Source organism: Haliaeetus albicilla, chromosome 2, assembly GCF_947461875.1.
Source record: "Haliaeetus albicilla chromosome 2, bHalAlb1.1, whole genome shotgun sequence".
Lineage (NCBI taxonomy): Eukaryota > Metazoa > Chordata > Aves > Accipitriformes > Accipitridae > Haliaeetus > Haliaeetus albicilla.
This window is the reverse complement of record NC_091484.1, coordinates 15,462,720-15,484,540: the sequence shown is the minus strand read 5'-3', so window position 1 is coordinate 15,484,540 and position 21,821 is coordinate 15,462,720. Positions and strand designations below refer to the sequence as shown.

General features: G+C 53.3%; 2 protein-coding genes across 3 annotated transcripts in view; one reads left to right on the top strand and one right to left on the bottom strand.

The window, feature by feature from the left end:
• Nucleotides 1-881: 881 nt before the first annotated feature.
• GSS (glutathione synthetase) lies at nt 882-15,260 on the top strand. The gene is made up of 14 exons (XM_069807301.1): nt 882-938; nt 1,452-1,588; nt 2,907-3,052; nt 4,768-4,843; nt 5,377-5,516; nt 5,661-5,777; nt 6,238-6,318; nt 7,382-7,459; nt 8,800-8,866; nt 9,517-9,711; nt 9,913-9,994; nt 10,309-10,498; nt 11,268-13,362; nt 13,396-15,260. The coding sequence occupies exons 2-13, from the start codon at nt 1,460-1,462 to the stop codon at nt 11,389-11,391; spliced, it is 1,425 nt and encodes a 474-aa protein (XP_069663402.1). The 5' UTR covers nt 882-938; nt 1,452-1,459; the 3' UTR covers nt 11,392-13,362; nt 13,396-15,260.
• Nucleotides 13,874-21,821, bottom strand: part of ACSS2 (acyl-CoA synthetase short chain family member 2) — a 34,486-nt gene continuing 26,538 nt past the window's right edge. For both annotated transcript variants that reach the window (XM_069807283.1, XM_069807290.1), the window contains 10 exons: nt 21,591-21,761; nt 20,576-20,709; nt 19,889-20,021; nt 19,374-19,430; nt 18,970-19,050; nt 18,441-18,549; nt 18,229-18,297; nt 16,780-16,956; nt 15,914-15,988; nt 13,874-15,701 (listed from right to left, as the gene is read on the bottom strand). In XM_069807283.1, the coding sequence (XP_069663384.1) occupies nt 15,574-15,701; nt 15,914-15,988; nt 16,780-16,956; nt 18,229-18,297; nt 18,441-18,549; nt 18,970-19,050; nt 19,374-19,430; nt 19,889-20,021; nt 20,576-20,709; nt 21,591-21,761 (1,134 nt within the window). In that variant the 3' untranslated portion in view covers nt 13,874-15,573. The remainder of the gene's footprint in view (nt 15,702-15,913; nt 15,989-16,779; nt 16,957-18,228; nt 18,298-18,440; nt 18,550-18,969; nt 19,051-19,373; nt 19,431-19,888; nt 20,022-20,575; nt 20,710-21,590; nt 21,762-21,821) is intronic.

Here is a 21,821-nt window from a genome sequence, read left to right as displayed (position 1 = left end):
AAACGTGCTCAGCATTTACACTGGAGACTATTTCTATCCAGCAAAACAAGATCTACCTCAGTAAATCCATAAAATCATCGATCCCCGATATTCAGACAAGGCATGATCTCGTCAAGCATTGGTGATGGATCCATTCTGGAGAACGTCCCTAGCAAGCCCCTAACTGCTCCTTAGGCTGCGGGCATAGGTGAGCCCGGTGCCCACCTCACCTTTGTGACCGCAGGGATGGCATGCAGCCCTTGCTTTCCAGCCGGAGCAACCAAACCCAGCGCCAATTCCCAAGCCGTGCGGCACTGTGTCCCCACTGGACAGAGCACCTACGATGCCAAGGGAGAGGGGGGAAGCCCTGCTCCACTCTGCAGGAGCGGTCCTTCCCCAGGGGTCCCGCAGCCCACCACACACCACGAGGCACCCTGGGCACCTCCGCCAGGACTCTCCTGGAGCCTGCGCAGTGCTATGGACATCCCTTCTGCACGCCATGACGTCATTATTGCTGACAATGACGTGGAAGGGCCGAGAATTTTTCTCTCTGTGGGTTAGCAGCGTCGCTCCTGGAAGCAGCGGACGCTGTTCATCAGCCTGAGCCCCCCGCTGCGGGCGAGCACCCCCAGCGCCCGAGCCCCACAGCACGCCTCGCGCCCCGACAGCGCTGCTGCCGCCCGCCTGACATCACGTCACACGGCGTCACACGTCCCCGTGACGCACCCCCGCGCCGGGGTACCACGCCCCCCCCTTGCTTCAGGCACGCACGCGCGCTCCCAACTCGTCCCCTCCCCCTCCCCCTCCCCCAGTCGGCTGCATTGGCACGCGGAGGTGTCGCTCCCCGCGCTGGTAGGTCGCCTGCGCTGCCAATCGGTTCCCCGGGCGGGGCGAGGGTGGGAGGCCTGTCCAATCGCCTGGTGGCGGGCGGAGCGGCGGGCCGGAGCGGCCGGGAGCAGGTAGGGGGGCGGCAGGGGCTGCCTCGGGTCCGGCGTTCGCCTCGGGGGCCGCGGCCTAGCGAGGGGCCGGGGGCCAGGCCAGCTCCGTGCCGTGCCGGCGAAGGGGTGTCGCGGCGCGGCCCTGCGCAGGCCCGTGCCCTGCAGCGCCCCGAGGGTCCCGCACCGGCCTTCCTGCGGCGAGCGGCGGCCTCGGGCCGTGGCAATGCGCGGTGCCGGCTCCCGAGGCAGGGCTCGGCTCGGCTCGGGGGCTCGGCCCTGGCCGGCCGGGACTGGCCACGGTCTCGGCTGGGGGTGTGGATGGAGGTGCCTTCGTCCGGCGCGGGGCCCCTGTGTGGCCGCCGCCGCCGCCGCGCCCGAGGTGGGCAGCGAGGGCGGCGCTGAGCTCTGTGCTGCCCGGCCCTCCCGGGCTGCCCGCCGCCGCCGCCCCCCCGAGAGGGCAGGGCCAGGCTGCCTCTTGGGAAAGAAGGTGAGGCGCGGGGGGCCAGGTGGGTGACTTCTGCTCTGCCTCCTCAGCGCTGGCCATGGCCGCGCCCTGGGAAGGCGTCCTGCGGGACGAGCCGGCCATCCAGGAGGCAGCGTCGGTGGCCGTGGACGCGGCGCTCCTGGAAGGTGTGCTGATGCGGACCGAGCGGGAGCCCAACGCGTCGGATGTAAGTGCCGGAGCGGAGTCACGGGACGTGTTCGATCCTGGCCGGGGTGTGAGTCAGCAAAGCGAGAGGAGCGCGGGGAGGAGCTGGCTGCCATCCCTGGGTTTGCTGCGCCCTGGTCAGCGCGCATTGCTTTGCGGCGAGCAGCCGGCTGCCTGGCTGAAGCGCGGCTGAAGCACGACCGACCTGGGGGCTGTAACTCGCACCCCATCCTGCTCGTGACTGCGCCTCCCCTAGAGACCGCCCTGCGATACAGTTCCCCTTTTCCAAGGAGAGGGATAGATCTGGAAAGGTTTGGGAAATTGCCAAGAGCCCTGCCTGTATGTGGTGGTGGGAGTTCATCCCTCTCCCAGCTTCTCGACACCCGTACGATCCTTTGAACCCGGGGAGCATCCCTCGGAGGGGCCTCTGTGTTTGGCCTGCTCCCGGCTACAAGTCGACCTTCCCCCCATACCTGGGACGAGGCGATGGGGTTGGGGGTGGCTGATGCACGGGATTACCTCTGGTGAATTTGTGGCAGCTGGCTGGGGCAGGGGTGCTGATGGGGGGCTCGGCCTGTTGGAGGGGGTTACTGTGAGGGATCTCAGAGGAAGAAGTACCCCTGTGCAAGAGGGGTGGGACACCATCGGGGATGGGTCCCCAAGGAGCCTGGGGGCAAGCAGGCAGCTGTGCTGGGAGCTGACAGAGGTATGAGAAGGGAGGTCTCCACCACGGGGTCTGCTCCTTGATGTCAACGCCATGGTCAGGTCAGGGGTGTGAGGGAACCTCGAAGGGTGAGAGGAAGAGGGAGGCTGGGAGGAGAGGCCAAACACGCTGCCAGTGTCCCTTGTCTTATGTAAAAATCAAGGTGAATTGGGAAATTCTTTCTGGTGTAATGTTTTGTCTTTGAGGGTGGCCCTGTGCCTGAGCTGTGGGGTGAACCAGGAGTCCAGAGTCACCCCTGGGACTCAGTGAGCAGGGATCAAAGGAAGCGACTCTGATGGCCAAAACCCAGGACTGGCAAATTCACCTTTTCTCTGAAAGAGAGGTGTTCTGGAGACAGTGCTCTCCAGTTAAGGTGGAAACAAAGCATCCTTCAGAAGGAAGCACTCAGCCCAGCTTGAGCTCTGGAGCACCTGCTTTCGGCCTCCACAGTGCCCTGTGGACAGCTTGTAAAGCAAAGCCCTCAAAAGTCAGGGGTCAGCAGGGTTGAGGCCATGTGTCTGTTCAGGGTGCGCTGAGGAGGGCTGGGGGTGACTTCAGACAAGCAGAGGAAGCACCTCTTTAGCCCAACTTAAACTGCAGAGACCTGACTGCTCTGCTGCTCCGTCCTTGTTTGCAGGTGGTGAATTACGCTCCCTTCACACTGCTTCCGTCTGCAGTACCAAGTGCCCTGTTTGAACAAGCATATGCTGTTCAGCAAGATTTTAACCTGCTAGTGGATGCTATTAGTCAAAACAAAGAATTCCTGGAGCGTACTCTGGCCAGGTAACGTTCTTGCATGTTGCCTTTTAATGAAATATTTTAAATGCAAAGCATTGATCATCTTTCAGGCATTCCTACCTTCCATCCGTTCATGTCCTTCAAGCTGAGGCGGGCACTCCTGTCCTCTGCAGAAGTTGTCTCCTTTGCTATGTTATTTGTCCTAAGATTAATTTCCATCAAGTCTTGGTGTTTTGGGGTCTCCTTGGGCCTCAGAAGATGGGATATCTGGCCAAGAGTTGACTCCCTGCAATGATCTTAAATTTTGCCAGTGTTTAAGCTTGTGAATTCTTATTTGTGAGTTTGTGGGCTCCTGGACCTTAAATTCAAATTGCTGGAGGCTTCTTTGAGTCCTAGATTTAGTAGTCTGTTTTGGTCTTGTTTTGTATCTGCCTGTGGCTATCCAATAACCACCAGCTCTGCTGCCTGCCTGCAGTTATGAAGAGGTGTTTGTTCCTTCCCCCTACTGCTGATCAGTCACCCTGTGTCCCCTGCTTTCCCAGCCATGCTGGGGAGGTGACCTGCAAGCTCTGGGTGCTGGAGGACTGCTCAGCTCTGGGTTGTGAACTCTGCTGGCTTTACCTGTGGTTGTTGCCCTGTGCTGGAGCGACCATCCCTGACTGTGGCCCCCATAGTCTGATCAGTAGCGCTGATGCTTCCACAAAACCCATTTCCCTTCCTGCTGCCTGTCTGTGCAGGTGCTGCTGGCTCACTGGCACTGGGACAGAGCAAAGTAGACTGTTTTCCAGTGTCCTTCTTGTTTTGCTAAAGCCTGACCCCTCAGAGCTGCTTTAATGCTCGCGCTTGCTCCAGAGCTGGCTGCAACCAGAGCTTGTGTCTGGGGACATGTTTATACTTGTGGTTAAAGAACGCAGCGCCTGGGGCTTCCGTGCACTCAGACGCCTGCCTTGTACCAACTCCCGCTCAGTGTCTCGGGGCAGCTCCTTGGAGGTGCTGCTCACAATTGGCTCAGGGATTTGGGACCCTGAAGAAAAGCCGGACCTGCTCTCCTGTGACCACTGGAGCACTTGGCACCACAGTGTGCAGGATTTGGAGCTCAACAGGATGGGGAATTTGATGAAGCTCTTGCAGCTTGTTGTATGAACTCTGTGTGCAGGCACAGAGACTTCTGATTTCTTTCCTGTTTCTGCAGAATTCTGCATTTCTTTGCTTTTGCTTGCCCCATCTCTCTGCGCTGCAAATGAAAGTCACCTCTTACAGCGGCACTTTTCGTAGAATGGCTGTGCTGAGCAAACTAGATTTGCATTATGGTTATGAACTGTGGCCCTTGATGAAGAGTGCATTCATGGTGAGATGCTTAACAGTGCTGTAGAACTTGATCTAACTACAGCCCTGCCATTTGTGCTGGAGAATGTCATAGAATCATAGAATGGTTTAGGTTGGAAGAGACCTTAAAGGCCATCTAGTTCCAACCACCCTGCCATGGGCAGGGACATCTTCCACTAGACCAGGTTGCTCAAAGCCCCATCCAACCTGGCCTTGAACGCTTCCAGGGATGGGGCATCCACAACCTCTCAGGTCAGCCTGCTCCAGTGTCTCGCCATCCTCACAATAAAGAACTTCTTCCTCACATCTAATCTAAGTCTACCCTCTTTCAGTTTAAAACTGTCCATGCTAAGGTTTTTTTCTAGAGAGCAATTAATTTTCTTGTTCCCCTGTGATGGTGTAAGGGGGCTGATCTGGTCTTTCTTTCTCTCTAGCACCATCAAGGTAGATGACTTCACAGCTCAACTCTTCAGAATCCACATGCAAGTTTTGGAGGAAGGCTTGTCTCAGGTACCTTGGCAGGAGACCCCAGCTGTCAACAGCCGTGCCCCTTTGCATTGTGGTGGGATTGCCTGATCTCTGTCTGCAAGCTTGCTGTCCTGTAGTCAGGCCGGTCACTCTCTGCGCTATGGTGCCTTGGTTACAGCCTGTGAACTCAGGACCTTGCCCTGTTTGACAGTCATGCCCTTTGGTTAGTGATACTGGAGACAGTCAGTCTTGACTGGGAGGATTTAACATGATTTGTCTTTGTCCTCTGGGAGTCAGGAGAGCGCAAGGACGTGTGCCATGTTGGGACCTGTGCCGGACAGGCTGTCCATGCAGAAGCTCCTTTACCCTCACTACTGTAGTTAACTCTTCTGGAGTACTGAGGAGGGCTGTGGGCCCTGAGCAAGGGCCAAAGCACTCACAGGCATGTCTTGCAGAGGTTTTTATCAAAATGACGGTGACAGGATCTGCCCCAGGAGGATTCTGAAGTGAGATTATCAAAGGGATTTGCAGTTAAAGGCAACAGGAGAGCCCGCTTCACCTCCCCTCTGTTTCAGTCTGTGTTTTTAGGCATAAACCGCTCTGATTACATGTTTGACTGTGGGGTGGATGGGACGCCAGCTCTGAAGCAGATAGAAATAAACACCATTGCTGCCAGCTTTGGAGGCCTCACCTCCCGCACTGCAGCAGTCCACGGGTAAGGGAGCATCTCTGGCTCATGCTGCCTGGCGCTGCAGCAGCCGCACCACATGGCCTGCTGCACTCCGTGTCTTTGTGTGTGCTTCAAACTCCTGCTCCCTAGGTCTGGTCAGGGCATTTATAACTTTTTTTTGTTCCATAGGCGGGTGTTGAAAATGCTGGGAAAGTCTGAGGAGGCATCACGCCTGCTGCCCAACAACCCATCGAAAGGGCTTGCCTTGGGTATTGCGAAAGCCTGGGAGCTCTACGGTTCCCAAAGGTAAGGACAGAGGAAGTGCTGGAGGCTGGGTTATCTTGTCTCCCCTGGGGATGCATGTGTTAAGTTTTGAAATTGTGCTTTCTGAAAGATGCCTGTTTGCAAGACAAGCTGCTCTTGAAAAGCCTGTGGCACCCTGGGAAGAGCAATGTGGTTGTCTTAGCGCACAAGGCTGCTGTGTCACAAAGGCGGAGAGGTGCAGAGGGACCCTGGAGAAGTTGTGTGGTTTAACAACCCTGTGCAGAGCTTGCTTTTCCTCCTGCCCTTGTGCTTGTGCTCCCCGCTGGTTTGGTAATTATGCAGGATCGGTACTGCTCTCCATTTGCATGCTGACCCTTAGAAACACTGGAGAAAATGAGCAGGAGCAGTGCAGGAAGCCTGAATCACAGAGATCAAAAGTTAGTGGTCCTGGGTGCATGTGGAGTGATTCTGGGTTTAATGATGTCCTTGGTATCTCTTCCAGTGCTGTGGTGATGTTTCTAGTGGAAGAAGTCCAGAGGAACATTTTTGATCAGCGATGTATAGAAAATGAGCTTTGGAACAGGTAAAGGCTGAATTTTCCTGGGATGGGAAAGAAAGGAGATGGTAGTTTTGGAAAAGGGAAGCAGAGCGAACTGCTGCCAGATCACAGTCTTTACCTCAAGGCAGCTTGTGGGGCATCTCCAGGCTCTCCAGCAGGCACAGCGTGTCAGTGGGAGCATAGGAGCAGGCCAGGGAAAGATGGAGGTGTGCAGAATCTGTTTGCTTTTTACTTTGTCACCTACTCAAGGATGAAGTAAAAACACTTTTATCATTTCTGGGACTGTGAGGGGTCATGTCTTAGTATGTAACAGGGCAGCCTTTATCTTGGACTTCTCTGGGGTCTGTTATGCAGCTCTCTTCAGCGTTCCTTTGGTGGCCTCCTGCCTAGCCTCAGCACCCACCTTTGTCTTCTCACCAGCCTCCCAAAGCCTGTCACCAGCTCTTTGCTGGAAATACCAGCAGCCATCAAAGCCTCTGGTTTCCAGGGCTGATTCCTTGCTGATTTTGTGCCTGTGTAGTCCTCAGAGCTGCACCAGTGGTAGCTTTTCTGTGGGCCATGTCTCTTAGGCAGGACAATAAGGAGCAGAGCGGGGTTAATGAGGGTCCTGCTTGCTCTTTGACTTGGGATTGGGCACAGGGTATTTAACAAAAGCTAAATTAACAAAGCTTCAAACCCATTGTGAAAGATCTGGGCAAAGTAAGCAACGCGGCAGTGGAGTAAAGAACTTGGGAGAAAGAAGTGCTTTGATGAGATCTAGCCCAGGACCTGTGCTAGAGCAGTGGGAGGTGTATGGCACGGTCTCCAGATCAGCAAGTCCACACTGCCACTGTGTGGAGGGAAGACTATAAAGCTTAAAGGAGATAAAACTTGCAGGAAGTCACTTGTCTGTCTGCAGCTCTTGGCTTTGAAGCCAACAGTGAGTGAATCTGTTGTGTAGGGATTAAAAAAAAAACAAAATATTGACATCTCTTAGAAACTTAGGAGGTGAAAGGTGAGTATGGAAAAATCCAGAGTGTTTAGGCATGTGTTCTGTTTCCTGCAGTGTTCTGGCAGCCTGGTGACTCTCTTACTCTTCTCTTAACAGGAATATTCGGGTCATCAGGAAGCGCTTCAGAGATGTGTTTGAAAAGGGGTCTCTGGATGATGCCAAGAGGCTGTATATGTGAGTATGAGCCAAGGTGCGCGTTCCTGGCTGTGTGTTGGGCACACAGGGCTGTAAATGGGAATTTTCAAACAGAGCTGGTGGTATGTTTTGAGTGTAAATAGTGACTTTCTGAGAAAGTAGTTCTCTTCCATGCTCCAGGCTGCTGCTTCCCCTTAGAGCTGAAATAATTTTGTTTTCACAGTGGTGAGATTTTGCATACACACATCAGTCCCTTACAGCTGGAAACATAATTTCCCTCCTTCAAGCTGCAGCCTTCAGAGCTCTGTGGGATCTTCACTTCCTCCACATACATCTGGCTATTTCAGAGGCTTCCACAAAGACATTTCCTGTTTACCGTTCACGTGATGCTCTGCCAGTGGGAGCTGGGCTGAGTTACTAGTGCTACAGGAGGAAGCGTTACATGTCCTTATGGTATCTGTTGGTTTTGAATGCACTCAGTGTCTTGCCCGCTCCCTGTGGAGGCCAGGACGTGCAGGTCGTAGACTCCAAGTGCTGGTAGTTGGTCCCAAGCGTGACATTTGTCCTGTTTCCAGGGTAATGTGCTTGGAGCTGTACAAGCCTAAAGGAAGATATGGTTTCATGCCAATGTTTTTTTTTTCTGTAGTTAGGCTAGTTTTTCCATGGTTTGACCTTTGGTGCCTCTGCTGTGTTTAATTAGTGAATAACATTTGTCATCGTCAGACAGTTAAGGGGAAAGTGTATCCACTGTACTTCCTCCAGAACATCCTCTCCTCTTATTGATGAATGCCTTTACAATTAATTACACTGCCTGGCTGCCAGCAGTTTCTGTGCTGCTTTCCTTGACTGTGCACACAGTTTCAGTGGCCAAAGCTTGGGGGTGTGGTGCTACATGTATGCTGACAGCCCTGCCCTGGCAGGATGTTTTGGTGCCTGGGTAGGTTGTTGAGTTGATGTTCTGCCTTGAATTGCCACCAGAGAAGGACCCTGTTCCCTCCCAGCTTCAAGAATCAACCAGGCCTGGCTCCTGGTGGCAAAAGCTATTAAAAAAATTTAGGTTCTTACCGTCCTGCTGGGCTGGGTGCCTGAACTAATTGAGACTTTGGCTAGTCAGGGCAGAGGCCAGGTGTCAGCTCCCCGTGTCTCAGGACAGGGCAAGCCAGCTGGGGCTCAGCGGAGAGGAGCCAGGGCTTGCAGTCCTCGGCTTTCTCTGGCAGAGCCAGCCAGGAGCAGAACAGCCCAGGAGGCCAAAGAGAAGGGGCAAATGCTGCAATGTGTTGTCTGCCTGACCCTGTTGCAGCCCCCCGGTCCTGGGGGGTTCAGGCAGAGGTGGGCAAGGACTGGCCTGGTTCTGTGAATGCTTCTGGTTTCTGTTCCAGTGACGGCCAGGAGGTAGCAGTGGTGTACTACAGAGAGGGCTACGTGCCAAAGAACTACGACCAGCAGGTCAGTACTGACCGCTCTTCCTGCCCACATTGCGGCCTTGCCAGCGAGTTTGAAATGCCCTGTGATCCCAGGGGCCTCTGTCCTGTCCTGAATGGGGTTAGTCCTGTCCAGCGTGGCTGATAGCATCAGGAAGCTGTGACTCTGCAGTGCATGTGGGTGTCCCTGGCACTCACGTGATAAGAAAAATGAGTGGCTTTCTTCTCCAACAACCAGTAATGTGGTGACGTCTTACCAAAGCACTGAATTGCTTCTGTACAATGTGCGTTAACACAGGTATTGGCACCTGCTCAAAGGGTTTAGACTTGATTGCAGATCACACTGTCCTCTGCTAGGACCATTAGGCTGCAAGTAATAATAATACAGACCAGATCTTACTGTTGTCTGGAGGTGGCAGCACTGGACAAGCTGGGGAGGGGGTGGAGGCAAAGACAGTGGACTAACCTGGCTGTGCTGTTTCCAGAGGTGGTGGGAAATCCATGTATGCATGTCTGCTTGTCTCTGGAGTGCTATTCCCGCCCCCCATCCCTGCCAGAGAGGGAGGGAGGAAGCAAATCATATGTCAATAACTGAACAGAAAAGAGTATAGAAAACCTACTTTTTTTTTTTTTTTCTTTTGTCCTGATGGGATGGTTTCTCTCTTTCTGTCTCAGAACTGGGAGGCACGGTTGCTGCTGGAGAGATCGAGGGCAGTGAAGTGCCCTGACATTGCTACCCAACTTGCAGGCACCAAGAAGGTCCAGCAGGAGCTGAGCCGGCCAGGGACGCTGGAGAGATTACTGCCTGGCCGCACCGAGGCTATCGCTCGAATAAGAGCAACGTTTGCTGGACTTTATTCCCTGGACATGGTGAGTGTGAGTGGGGCTGGAGCAGGAACAAATGTGCAGACGTGTGTTTGGCCTGTGTGATGTTTCTCTTTGGTTAAGAAGATGAGAGGGCTTTGTTGTGGTCCCTGGGAGACCCTGTTGATCCTGACCCCTGACAGAGGGGTCTGTCAAGGAGCCCCTGCTCCTCCCTGATGCTTTGCTGTTGCCATCCTTTCCTACCAGGGCGAAGAGGGTGACAAAATAGCTGCTGCAGCTATCGCTGACCCTGACCGGTTTGTGCTGAAGCCACAGCGAGAAGGTGGAGGTATGAGTTGGACTGGGTCCGTGTGGGTTTTTATTGCGGTTTGTGCTGTATCCAGGAGAGGCAGTAGCTCTGTGATGGTACCTGGTCCTGTGCTGAGGGATAAAAGGTGGGGTGGGGTGGCTTGTAGCTACTTGTAGCCATGGGGACTAGTTATGGCCGTAGGTAGTGCTGCTCCTGGAGGAGCTCCCTAAGGCCCCAGAGCTGGGGTGTGGGGAGGCAAAGGCTGGGTCTCTTTGAGCTGCCAAGGCTGCATAGCTGGGGCCAACAGCTTCTGCTGTGCTGGGAAGTGTTTGACTTGCTGGTTTTGTTGTCAGGGAACAACCTCTATGGGGAAGAGCTCAGGCAGGTTCTGGAGAAGATCAGAGACAGCCCTGAGAGAACCTCCTACATCTTGATGGATAAGATCAAACCACAGCCAGCAATGAATTACTTGCTGAGGGCTCACAGTCCCCTACAAGTGTCTGAGTGCATCTCAGAGCTCGGTATTTTTGGTGTCTATGTCAGGTGAGAAACGTGCTTGTGTAACAGGGTGGTTACCTGCTCCAGCTTGCACTTGGTTTGGGAGTGTTTTCCCCTCTGTGCTGTCTGAGCATAGCAGCAGGGCAGATGTCTCTGGGGAGGTGGAGGTACAGGTGACAGATGTGACCCTTCAGTCTCTGCCCCTGTCAGCAGTTCTCTGAGCACTGTGTTCAGACGCTGAACTGCTGCTTTGTACCTGCTGCCAAACGAGTTGTTGAAAAACCATAGAGCTGGTGCTGGCAGTTACTGGTGTAACAAACAGCCATGTGGAACTGGTGTGTCTCATCCTGATTTCTGGGAGCGCTTTTTGGGTTCTGGATGCAGCCACATGCTTTTCTGAAGCCCTGGCGATCTCAGAAATACCTGAAGGCTTAATGCAGTCGTGTTCTACCCTAAATAGCTGCTGGTTTTGTTTAAAACACTCATAGGCCCATAGAAATGTTTCCATAGCTTATAAATTAAAGTCCTTCTCGTACAATTTTAGAAACAAATGTACTCTGGCAGCATTCAGAACCTGACACTGCCTATGTGCAGAGCAATCAGACCAAAATGGCCCAGCTGAAAAAGGGCACTGTTGCTGGCAGGCACAAAACAGGCGCAACTGTTGTCTGTAGAGACCTCTGCATTAGCCTCAGGGCTTTTATGTGCTGGTTACTTGCCCCATGCTGTGGCAGGGAACATGAATCAAGTTGTCCAAGATGGAATGCCATATGCTTTCTGCTCTGCAGGTGCTCAGTTGCCCTTTTCTTTGCAGACAGGATAAGGAGATGGTGATGAACAAGGCCGCCGGCCACCTCCTGCGGACGAAGGCAATCGAGCATGCAGATGGTGGGGTAGCAGCTGGGGTAGCAGTGCTTGACAGTCCTTACTTGGTGTGAGGAGGTGATGCCCCATCCTGCCCGCCTCACTCTGCTGCCTGAAGAGCTGATCTGCCACAGGGATGTTCTCCTTAGGGTGTGCTTACCAAGGTCTGATGTGCTGGGGACTGTGATGAGGGACTGCATGGACAAAACTGCTCAAACGTCCTGTGTGCCAGCCCCAGCTTCTCCTCTGCAATTCCTCCTGCAGGAAGAAGGGACTCTCTTGCTCTGCCTGCTCAGGGGGCCCTGCCCCATATGTGTCCCAGCTGTTATCTCAGCACTGCATTGGTCTGGGTGTTCCCTTGGGGTCTAGGTTGTGGGCAGGGGTTGGTACAGCAAAGCTGAAGGGTGAACGTGCCACAACAAGCACTCATGCTGTTCCCAGTTTTGTGCTCCTTGGTCCTGGGTTATTTCTGGAGACACACAACCCCAAAGCTTAGGGAATGGAGAAGAAAGGTGTATGTGTAAGTAACAGCCTTCATCTGTGGGATTTGTGGCCCAGTGCCTCAGTGCTTTCCAGGTTAAAGAGAGGAGCCTAGCTCCACATGCCCATGGCCCCTCCAGCCCCAATTTCTACTCTTCCCTGTGCCTGAGGATCCTCAGGGTTCCTGCACAAGGGACAGCTGCCCTTGTGTAATTTGCCCAAAGGCCTCTTGCTTGCTTTGTTGGACTCGGTACTCAGCCCAAATGGTGCCTCTGTGCTAGACAAGGCTGCATCTGCTCCTGTTGCCTCCTGCAGCCTTGTCCAACAGATCCCCATGACATGGCACAAGAATCCCTCAATGATGGTGGCAGATCCCAGTGTGATGCTAAATTGGAGCCTTCTGTCACAGCCAGTATGTTGATAAACCCTGAATCCCCAAAGGCTTGTGCCAGTGCATCTCACTGCAAGTCATGCATTGAGCATCTCCCAGCTAGTCTGCTGCAGCATGTACAGCCCAGCCCAAAAGCAGTGTCAGGGAGCCCCAGCCTCAGTAATGGTCCTGCTGGGACATGGGATGGGCCGAGTCTGGGTGCTGTGGCAAGGAAGCAGAGGAATGGTAGGAGAGGGTGAGTGGGCACAGCCCCAGCTGCCAAGCACTTCACTCTGGGACCAGCACCTGTGGATGGTGAGACATGTCTCCCTCCAGGTTTCATGAATCAGTGGGAACAGTGCAGCAGCAGAGGGACAGAGGAGTGCAGTCTCTCTATCCATGGGCTTTTGCCTTGTTCTTCTCAGCCACGCAGTTCAAGGGGAAACATAAAAGATGCACCTTGCTGGCAGTGCCCTGGTAAAGCGCCCAGGCAGCCTCAGCTCTACCCTTCTAGTGACACCAGAGAGAAGCAGCATAAAACCAGTGTTCCTGAAGAATGAACATGCTGATTGACAGACCTGCACCTTGCTGGGTGTATTGCAGCAGTGCTGTGTGCTTCAATCATCAGTCTTTCACCTTGAAACAGTTCAGTTCTATAAAAGTGTGACTGATTCTACAATTCCTGGGTGGTGGTTTTGTTGAGGGGGGGGGGTGATTACCCCCAGCCAGAGATTAAAACATATGCTGTTCTTGTGCCAGTTTTGGCTTGAGACTAGATGCGAAGGGGAGGTGTTTGCCTCCTCCCTGGTCAGGTGTACACCTGTGCATGGCCTTTTCATGTACCTTCACACCAGGGATAGCTAAAGCCAACCCACCAGTTTCTGCTGTGGTTGCTGTAGGGCTGCACAGCACCATGTTGGAGATGTGTCCTGGCACTTGGCTCCACAGCACTGGCCCAGCACCACTGGATGGAGATCTGCTGCAGTGAGGGGTGCCAGGAAGACTATCTCCAGGAGGAAACGCTCCCAGCCTGGAGCTGTGACTGTGCAGTTTGTTGGAGCAGCAAGGGCACAAGGTTAGATGGCAGCTGTGAGGAGCAGGAGAGCACTGTAGCAGTGCTCCTGAGCTGCTGGAGGCAGCTGCTGGTGAGGCCTGAGCCCAAGGTGACATGGGGGACCACAGAGTGGAGGCAGAGGCTGGTATCCATTGATGTGCCTTGGAGGCAGAGGCTGGTATCCATTGCTGTGCCTGGGTGAGGACCAGGCCTGGTGTGGAGGCGAGACAGCTATCAACAGCCTTGAGCTTCCTTGGCTGCTCACAGTGGGTGCTTGTCCATCTCCCTGGCACTGGTCCTATGCGGGGGGAGGGGGGGTTGATGACAGATGGCTATTGCACTGTTTTGTGTTTTCCATGAGCCTTAGTGGAACAATGTTGGCTGGAGACAAGGGAAAAACTGAAGTACAGGCTCCAGCCCTGGAGCCAGAGCTTCTGCCCTTGCCCCAGTGCAGAGCAGCAGCATGAACTGTGTCACAGCCTGTAAATCCCAGTCCATGAAAAAGCATCACACTGGCAATAACCTACCTCTCCACATCCCCCAAAGCATACCCCAGTTAGGGGCAGGCATGGCAGGTCCAACAGCAATGTCTGAGCCCCCCCATCTCCCCCAGGCTCAACAGCAGACAACCCATGCACACACTCTAAGCCTGTTTCCATTTTGTTTCCTTGAACTTTATTCCATTTGGGATAAAATTCTAGCTGTTTCCAGCCAAAATTACATAGCAGACAAAGAGTAACAGAGGAGAGATAATGTAGGAATCCTTGTCAATAAGGTGGCACCATCCAGTGGTACAGAGCTGTGGGGGACGCTGGCACTCAGTGAGGTTATAGATCACAGACAAGTGCTGTGCCAGTGAGAGCAGCAGGTAAGAAGTGAGACTTGGGACTTGGACAACAGAGCACCTGCAACACTTGCCCTGAGCAGCCAGCCTCAGAGGCAGTTGCCTCATCCTTTCTAGCCCAGCCAAAAGTCAGCTCCGTTTGCAGGTGAAGCCTGTACATTGGCACTCGCCAAAACAGCTGTTGCAACAAGTTTTAAAGCCCATTTCTCCTTTGGTTTAAGTGCAAAATCAAACAGTTCACATGCAATTTTCATACAGATATTACAAAGGAGGTATCTCTCCCAGCTCAACCCAGGGCTGGAGTTAAGTATAATTCATTTGAAGAAGAATGCCTTTGGCAGTACCCCTGTGATGCTTAGGCTCTTGGGCTAGTGGGGTTTTTTTCCTCTCATCATCATAAAGCTATGTCAGATTTAAGCAAAAGCTGACTTTCCACCATTTTTTTTTCCTGATGAGAAAACATTATCTAGAACTAACACAGCCCTGCCTGCCTTGGTTTGTTTGCTGTAGCAATGGTTGTGGTGCACTATAACCCAGCGCCTGGTTTGCCTGCAATGGGTAAGGTGCCTCTGCATGGCTTTGTTTCCCCTCCATTCTTTGGAATCAACAGCACCCACTCCTACGCCAGGACACAAAAGGAGCATCCAGCTGTGCAACCTGAGTTCAGCTGTAGCTGGTGGCAGCAGAGCAGGTGGAAGGGGTGCTCTGTGGAACATGTCAGACCAAGACTTTTCCTCCAAGACCATACGTGGCTTCTGATCGTGTCCATGGCCAGTGAAGGACCCTGGATTGGAAAAACACACCAGCTGGCACCAGGCAGTTAGGAAGTAGCAGATCTTGGTATCAAATTGCTCTAAAAAAAACCTGTTTAAAGCACAGAGCTCCCTTGAGCCTTGCCTCACTCCCTTTCAGGCTAGGGGACCTCTGCTAGCAACAGGCTTGGACAGTGGATACAAGACTAAAACTCAGCTACAGTTATGATGTGAGAGTGTTTTTAAGTTCTCCTGCTGCTTGCAGCACTCCTAGTAGAAAAGGAAGCTTAGCTGGCATGTGAGCAGTGGCAGATGCACCTCCCTTGCCTGCCTGCATTGAGTAACTCCAGCACCACTTCCCCTCCAACCCCCAAAGTTCCTTCCCACAGTGCACAAGGTGCCAGGGCCCCTCAATTACATAAAATTAATTAACCCCCCCCCCCCCCCCAAAAAAACCAAAACCAAACAAACTCAAGAACGAGGTGCTGAAAAGGGAGGAGGACAAGTCCCTCTGTGCACAAGGCTGAACCTCAGATGTACAATACCCATCTGGAACACAATGCACACACTCCTCCAATGCATGGACATGCCAGTGAGACACAGCCTCTCCAGAGCCAGCCTTTCCCTCGTTCATAATGTTTGTACATTCAACAGGTGAAGGTTTCCTTTCCAGGGCAGACAGCGGTTATTCAAGGGACCTGCTCATCAGGACACTGCTGCTGCTACCGTTCCGCTCAGCAGGGACAGGTCATGCTGCTACTGTTTAGTGTCACATCTGCTGTTGAAAAGATGTTTTATGATGCCTGGGTTTGCCAAAGTGGAGATGTCCCCCAGATCTTGGTCATTTTTGGCAATCTTTCTTAATATCCGTCTGGTAATCTTTCCTGTAATGACAGCCATGAAAGGAAAGCAGGAGTCAGGATCTCTTCAGCATCCTTAGCAGGAGTGGGGAGTGCCCAGACCTGTGGCATCCTGCTTGCCCTGAGGTTGCTCCCCCCCTGAATTTGAGTGGCCCTGGACAAGCAATTTAGGGCTGATTTCCTTCCACGGGCAGGAACTACTCAGTTCTCCCCAGAACTGTCACTGGGCCCCTTACCTGAGCGGGTTTTGGGCAGGCTAGGGGCATACTGGATGTAATCAGGCGTTGCTATCGGTCCAATTTTTTCTCTGACTGCAAAAAAAAACCATAACAATTTTCACTGTAGGTACTAGGAGATACCACACACATCCTTTTCAGGCAGGATGACCAAGTTAAGACATGCAGAGCCCAGCTCCTGGGGAACATGGTAGGGCAGTTCTTAGGGCTGCTGCACCCAAGTCTCTGGGCTGTGGGAGGGGGCAGCAAGACCTGCAATGCCAATGGGGCTATAAGCACATTTTCCCAAAGGCAAGAGCACTCATTTTTTCATTCTTTCCATCTTCAAGAGACCTTTATAATGGCTAGAGCAATCACCATTACCATATTGATAGAGCAAGGGCTGATTTGCTGTTGGGTCCCTACGGAGAATAAACTGCCACAGGTCCATTTCATGTATTAAATGCTGCATATAGCAACAGAAGATCTCTCTTGAGATCAGAGCACAGATGCCCAGAGCACTACCCCAAAGCAACCAAATGATCCTTGCAGCAAGTCAAAATGTACCAGCAAGAGCCGTGCCCACACAGGAGAGCACTGCTGCAAATGAAAGCCTGCTGGGTACCCCAGTCCTTCATGTGGCTGCCAGCTCCCTAGAGGTAGAGATGGCATCACATGAGCAGCCAAAGGCCGGGAGAACTAATTTTAGTCTTCACCAGCCGTGCTCTCTAATCAGAGGGGGCACCTTGTCGCAGTTGTCCACGCTGCATTCCCCAGACTACACGCACCCTCATCAAGCACCCAAGCCTTTAACCCCTCCATCACCCGCCCAACACTGTCCTCCCTCTCCCTGCTATGTAACCTCCCAAATATTTGGCTGTTGTTACCTTGTTTTTTCAGCTCATCCATCAGGTTTTTGGTGAACTCATGGCCATCTCTCAGGGTCACAAAGCAGTAGATGCACTCGCCTTTCAGGGGGTGTGGGTGACTGACCACCGCAGCCTCTGAGATGGCGGCATGCTCGAGCAAGGCTGACTCCACCTCTGCAGTGCTCAGCAAGTGGCCTGGAAGCAAGGAGAGGCAATGCTTTACAGACTCACACAGGGCTGGGGTCCTGCAGCCTCCTCGCAGCTGAGAGGAAGAGGTCTGCAGGTGTAGAAGGCCCTGAACTATAGGTTTGAGAGCATCAATTTCATTTGCTTGAGGAAAGACAACAGTTGGAGAGAGAAACTCCTTTCAGCAGTGCAGGGGCTGGGCTGCCCAAAAGGCTGACAGGTTATCACTCACCTGCAGGTGAGGCCACCTCCCCTGGCTGTTCTCCCTCCCAACTTTAGGGTTCTTTCTTTAACAGATCATGAACTGTTCACACTCACGGGATTAAACAAAGCACAGGCTGAGGAGGAGCTGGATTTGGTAAGAGGAGACCTGCCCACATGGTCAGCTGGAAGGTGCAGAGGAGGAAGAGGCTGGATCTGCAGAGCCCAGGAACCAGCCCTGCCATGCACTGCTCCAGCTCATCGCCATGGGGAGATGAGACAATGCTCTACATCTCGGGGCAGGGGCACAACTCACTCCTGTACACCTCTGCTCCTGTACCTGCGCTCTGACTGGGACTGCTGTCACAGAAAACCATGGGAAGGTGGTCAACTCCCAGAATGATCAGTTGGTGGAGGATCAAGCACTGCTGATCAGATGAAAGGATCTAGTTTGATCCAGGGGCAAGTACAGCAACATCTCACAGCCACCAGTAAGTACCTGTAGGCTACAGCCTCCAGGAAAGGAGGAAGGGAGCTATTAAATGCAGTATACGGAAAATGATGGGCTAAGAAGCAGCTGAATCTCAAAGACTCAGGTGAGAGGTGGGAGAATCTCCACCTCTGTAGACAGCTCCGAGCAGCCTGATCCAGCTTCGAGGTTAGCCCTACATGGATCAGCAGGTTAGATTAGGGACCACATGGTCCTGCCCAACCTCTATGATTCCCTGTAGCCCTAAATCCTTCAGCACAGAGGCACCTTGGCTGGTTAAGGATCTCCTCTAAGAGTTTACAGAAGGTTCCTTCCCTCCAGTGCATTGTCTCCAGAGGAAATGATGCAGAAAGTCACCAAGTCACAAACTCATCTGTCTTGGAAATAACCCTGACCCAGCAATTAGATCCACTTTGAGGACAGGTTGCTAGGCAGAGTCACAGATACAGAACCATCCCCCATAAAGCAAGGTGCCTTTTTTAACTAGTGTCAGAAACAGATGCAGTAGTGTCCCCCATAAAGCAACATGTCTCTCTTAACTAGTGTCAGAAAGCACATTGGTCCCCACTAAAGACAAAACTCATTCTTACCAGAAACATTCAACATGTCATCAATTCGCCCTGTGATCCAGTAATAACCATCTTTATCTCTCCTGCAACCTAAAAATAGCCAGAAATGACAGCGTGAGGAAGCACTGCCAGCCATTGGAGCAACTGATACGGAATTCTGAGGCCAGAACATGGCAAGATTTAAATTGCTGTCCCCAGGCCTCTGCAGCCACGCACTTCCCAGACAACCTTACCATCGCCTGTCACATAGTACCCAGGGAACTTCTTGAAGTATGTGGTTTCAAATTGCTGGTGGTTTCCATATAGTGTGCGCATTATTCCTGGCCAGGGCTGCTTAAATACCTGATAGTGAAAAATGCAGACCTGAGTCAGTGAGAGCAAAACCAATAACCCAGGCTTTGCACCACAGCGACAGAGATGCTAGAGAGTGATGTGAGTGATGACACCCAGACACTTGCTGCCCAGTGCTGATCTACTGGGAAAGTCTCACCAGGCTTGGCATGGGGGAAGGAGCTTGGCTGAAAAGCTGTTCCCATCCTCCTGCCCCACCCATGTGTGCAAGTGCATTTAATGATCAGTTGAACAGCTTGTTCACAGCATAAAGATCCCAGAGAGTCATGGCAGTGAAGGGAGTTCCTACCACCCAAGAGTGTCCCTTGTGTGGACCCAGAGTAAGCGGAGATGTGTGTATGCTGTCAGGAAGGTCCCAGAGCTCACGGGGAACGGACAAGGAAAAGGTGGGGAAGATCAGCCCTTCTTTACCAGGTAGCCTTCTGCTTCTCCTTCCAGCTCTTCCCCCGACTCGTTCAAGATGGCAGGGACCACACCGAAGAAGGGGAACGTCTGCCATGGGGACCAGAGAGCAAGGAGACATGGAGTTGAGCCCACACATTAAAACCCCACGAACCAGAGGATGTGGGGAGGCAGAGCAAGGGCAGCTTTGGAGAGGCTGCAGCACATGGGGCCTGTAAGCGCAGCTGCACAGGGTAGGCCTGGGATTTTGGGTGGTGGCCATGTCCCCACATGCACCACTATCCCACAACCACCCTGGGCAGGCTGGTAACCACCATGCCATGGTACAGACAGTGCCAGCTGCTGCTGCGGTGCCTTGCCTTGTCCCCTGGGGAGCCCTCTCTGCCCCTGGGGAGGAGAACAGAAGTACTCACAGCAGAGCCTGGCTTCATGGGGGTGGCAGCAGGGAGGGGTGTCAGCATGTGGCCACCCTGCAAAGAGAGGCAAAACCAAATGAGTTTGGGCCATGCCAGCCCATCCCACAGCTGTTTGCATTGGCTCTGGTCACATCACATCCCAGTCAGATGCAGGCTGCTTGGGGCAGTGGTGGAGATGGGGCCTTGGGAAGGACACGGCAGGGAACAGGGAGCCTGTGTTTGGGCACAAAGCTTTGGAGCTGCTGGGGGAGAGAAAGACAGGGAGGAGAGCAGGGTCCAGAGCAGACCTCGGCAGGGACCCTTTGGAGTGGAAGGTCTCCCCTTGGAGCCTGCCTGAGGTCCAGGAAAGAAAGAAGGGGAACCAACACTTGCAGGCCACACTGGAGTCTCTTGGGCAAGCAAAACAACTAGTTCACATAGAACCAAAGAAACACTATGGCAAACCTGCAAAGACACCCTGCAGGGAGCACAAGGGAAAGAGAGGTCCCAGGGACACCCAGGCGAGGACTCACTGTCTCTGTCTGCCAGAATGTGTCCACAATGGAACACCTCTCTTCTCCCACCACGCGGTAGTACCACAGCCAGGCTTCTGGGTTGATGGGCTCACCGACACTCCCCAGCACCTTCAGAGACTTCCTGCTGTGCCTGCAGAGAGGAGGGGGCTGGCAGGGGCTCAGCAGGCCATGGAGAAAAGCAGCTGTGAGCCTGCTGCACAGCAGAGCCTGCAGGAACCCCTGGGCTACCCAAAGTGTACTTGGGGCTTCCAGGCATAGTTCAGACCCCTCTCAGTCCTCTTCCATGGAGGAAGAAAGGAGACCTCTGTGATTTTGGTGTCTCCATTCCAATTTCCCACTTGGTTCTGCTCCTTCCCTTCCCTGGGCCAAGCAGCAGCACACAGAGGGGCTCTCTGCCCAGCACCCCTCTGTGAGCTTTGGGTCAGAGGCAGGGAGAACCTGCAATCTCTGAGCTTAGCTGCAGCTTATGGTGAAAGAGGAAGACCTGCTCAGAAGTGCCATAGTGAATTTAGTGCTGGGAGTGCAGAAGCATGGCCTGCGTATTGCTGTGTAGAAGGCAGAAGATCCTGGTCTGACTGGGCAAGCTGCTGCTCAGAGAGGAAGCTGGGGCCCCTGATCCCCATTCTGGAGCCTCTGGCTGTGCCAGAGCCAGGGATCCGCATGCCACTGGGGACTGGCACTCACTTTTTGACGGGCTCCTCCCCGTGCTTCATCAGCAGCCGGATAGCTGTGGGTGCTGTGTAGAACTTGGTCACCTTGTACTTGTCAACAATACTCCACATTCGCCCAACATCTGGGTAGGTGGGGACACCTTCAAACTAAGCAGGAGAGAGGGCATTGACACAGTCGTTCCTTACTGCTAGCAACTTGCAGCACCCTCCCAAGCAGGAGGAGCTGAGAGCAATGGGGAACAGCAGTTGGACCTTAGCATGTCCTTATAGGAATGCCAGGGGCACCGTGCAGCGAAACCAGCCCAGTCCAGAGACCTCTGTTACTGCTTCTTTGGGATGGATTTGGCATCAACCCACCCCAGCTGTCCTAACAAATGTCCCTTGAAACACCCTAGCAGCAGGGGCACTTGGGTGGCTACCACAGTGACACAATCCCTCCCACCAGCCCAAATGACCCTGCCCACATGGTAAAGGGCAAGAGGTCCAAACACAGTGACAGAACCACAACCAAAAGTACCAAGAACTCCAAAAAGGACTCTCTCAATGTGACAGTGATTTTCCTGCTTGCATTACCCCAGAGAGTCTTGGGCACAGGCCTCTGACTCCCTGACCTGTATACAAGTTACAGCCGTACACTGCCAAGGGAGATACAGGCACAGGAGGTAAATGCAGGTTGTCAAATGAGTATCAGCAGTGAAAACATCACTTCCTGCTCCTGATCTAGCTTTTGCATTACCCTGCAGCAGCCCTGGCTCCCCTGGTACACAAGGCTTGTACTTCTAAGGGAAAGAAACAGGGGAGCATTTGAAAAATTAACGACCCAAAAGCCACATACAAACTGGCCACCCTGTCTGCCACCAAACAGTCACACATGCCCTCCTTGGGGACCACCACCCTTCCTTGCAGAGCCCAGGGCACTACACCCAAGTGAGAAGCACGCTCATCACAGAGCAATGCAGGGATGCAGCTCAGCACCATGATCTCCACTTTCTTGGAGTAAAAGCATCCAGCTGCCATCCAGCACTTACTAGCACACTAGTTGCCCCGTTTGCCAAGGGTCCGTAAGTGAGATAGGAGTGGCCCGTTATCCATCCAATGTCAGCTGTGCACCAGTAGACATCCTCAGGCTGGTAATCAAACACGTATTTAAACGAGGTGGCAGCAAAAAGCATGTATCCACCCACTGTATGCAGCACACCCTACAAGGAGAAGGCACGCAACTGTCAGGGCAAGCTTTCACCAGGGCCCTCACCCTCCCA

Excerpts from the sequence above, each read along its gene's own strand:
- GSS (XM_069807301.1), top strand. The coding sequence starts at position 1,460 with ATGGCCGCGCCCTGGGAAGGCGTCCTGCGGGACGAGCCGGCCATCCAG. Across the intron at positions 1,589-2,906 it reads GGGAGCCCAACGCGTCGGAT|GTGGTGAATTACGCTCCCTT; the intron begins GTAAGTGCCGGA and ends CCTTGTTTGCAG. Across the intron at positions 4,844-5,376 it reads TGGAGGAAGGCTTGTCTCAG|TCTGTGTTTTTAGGCATAAA; the intron begins GTACCTTGGCAG and ends CCTCTGTTTCAG.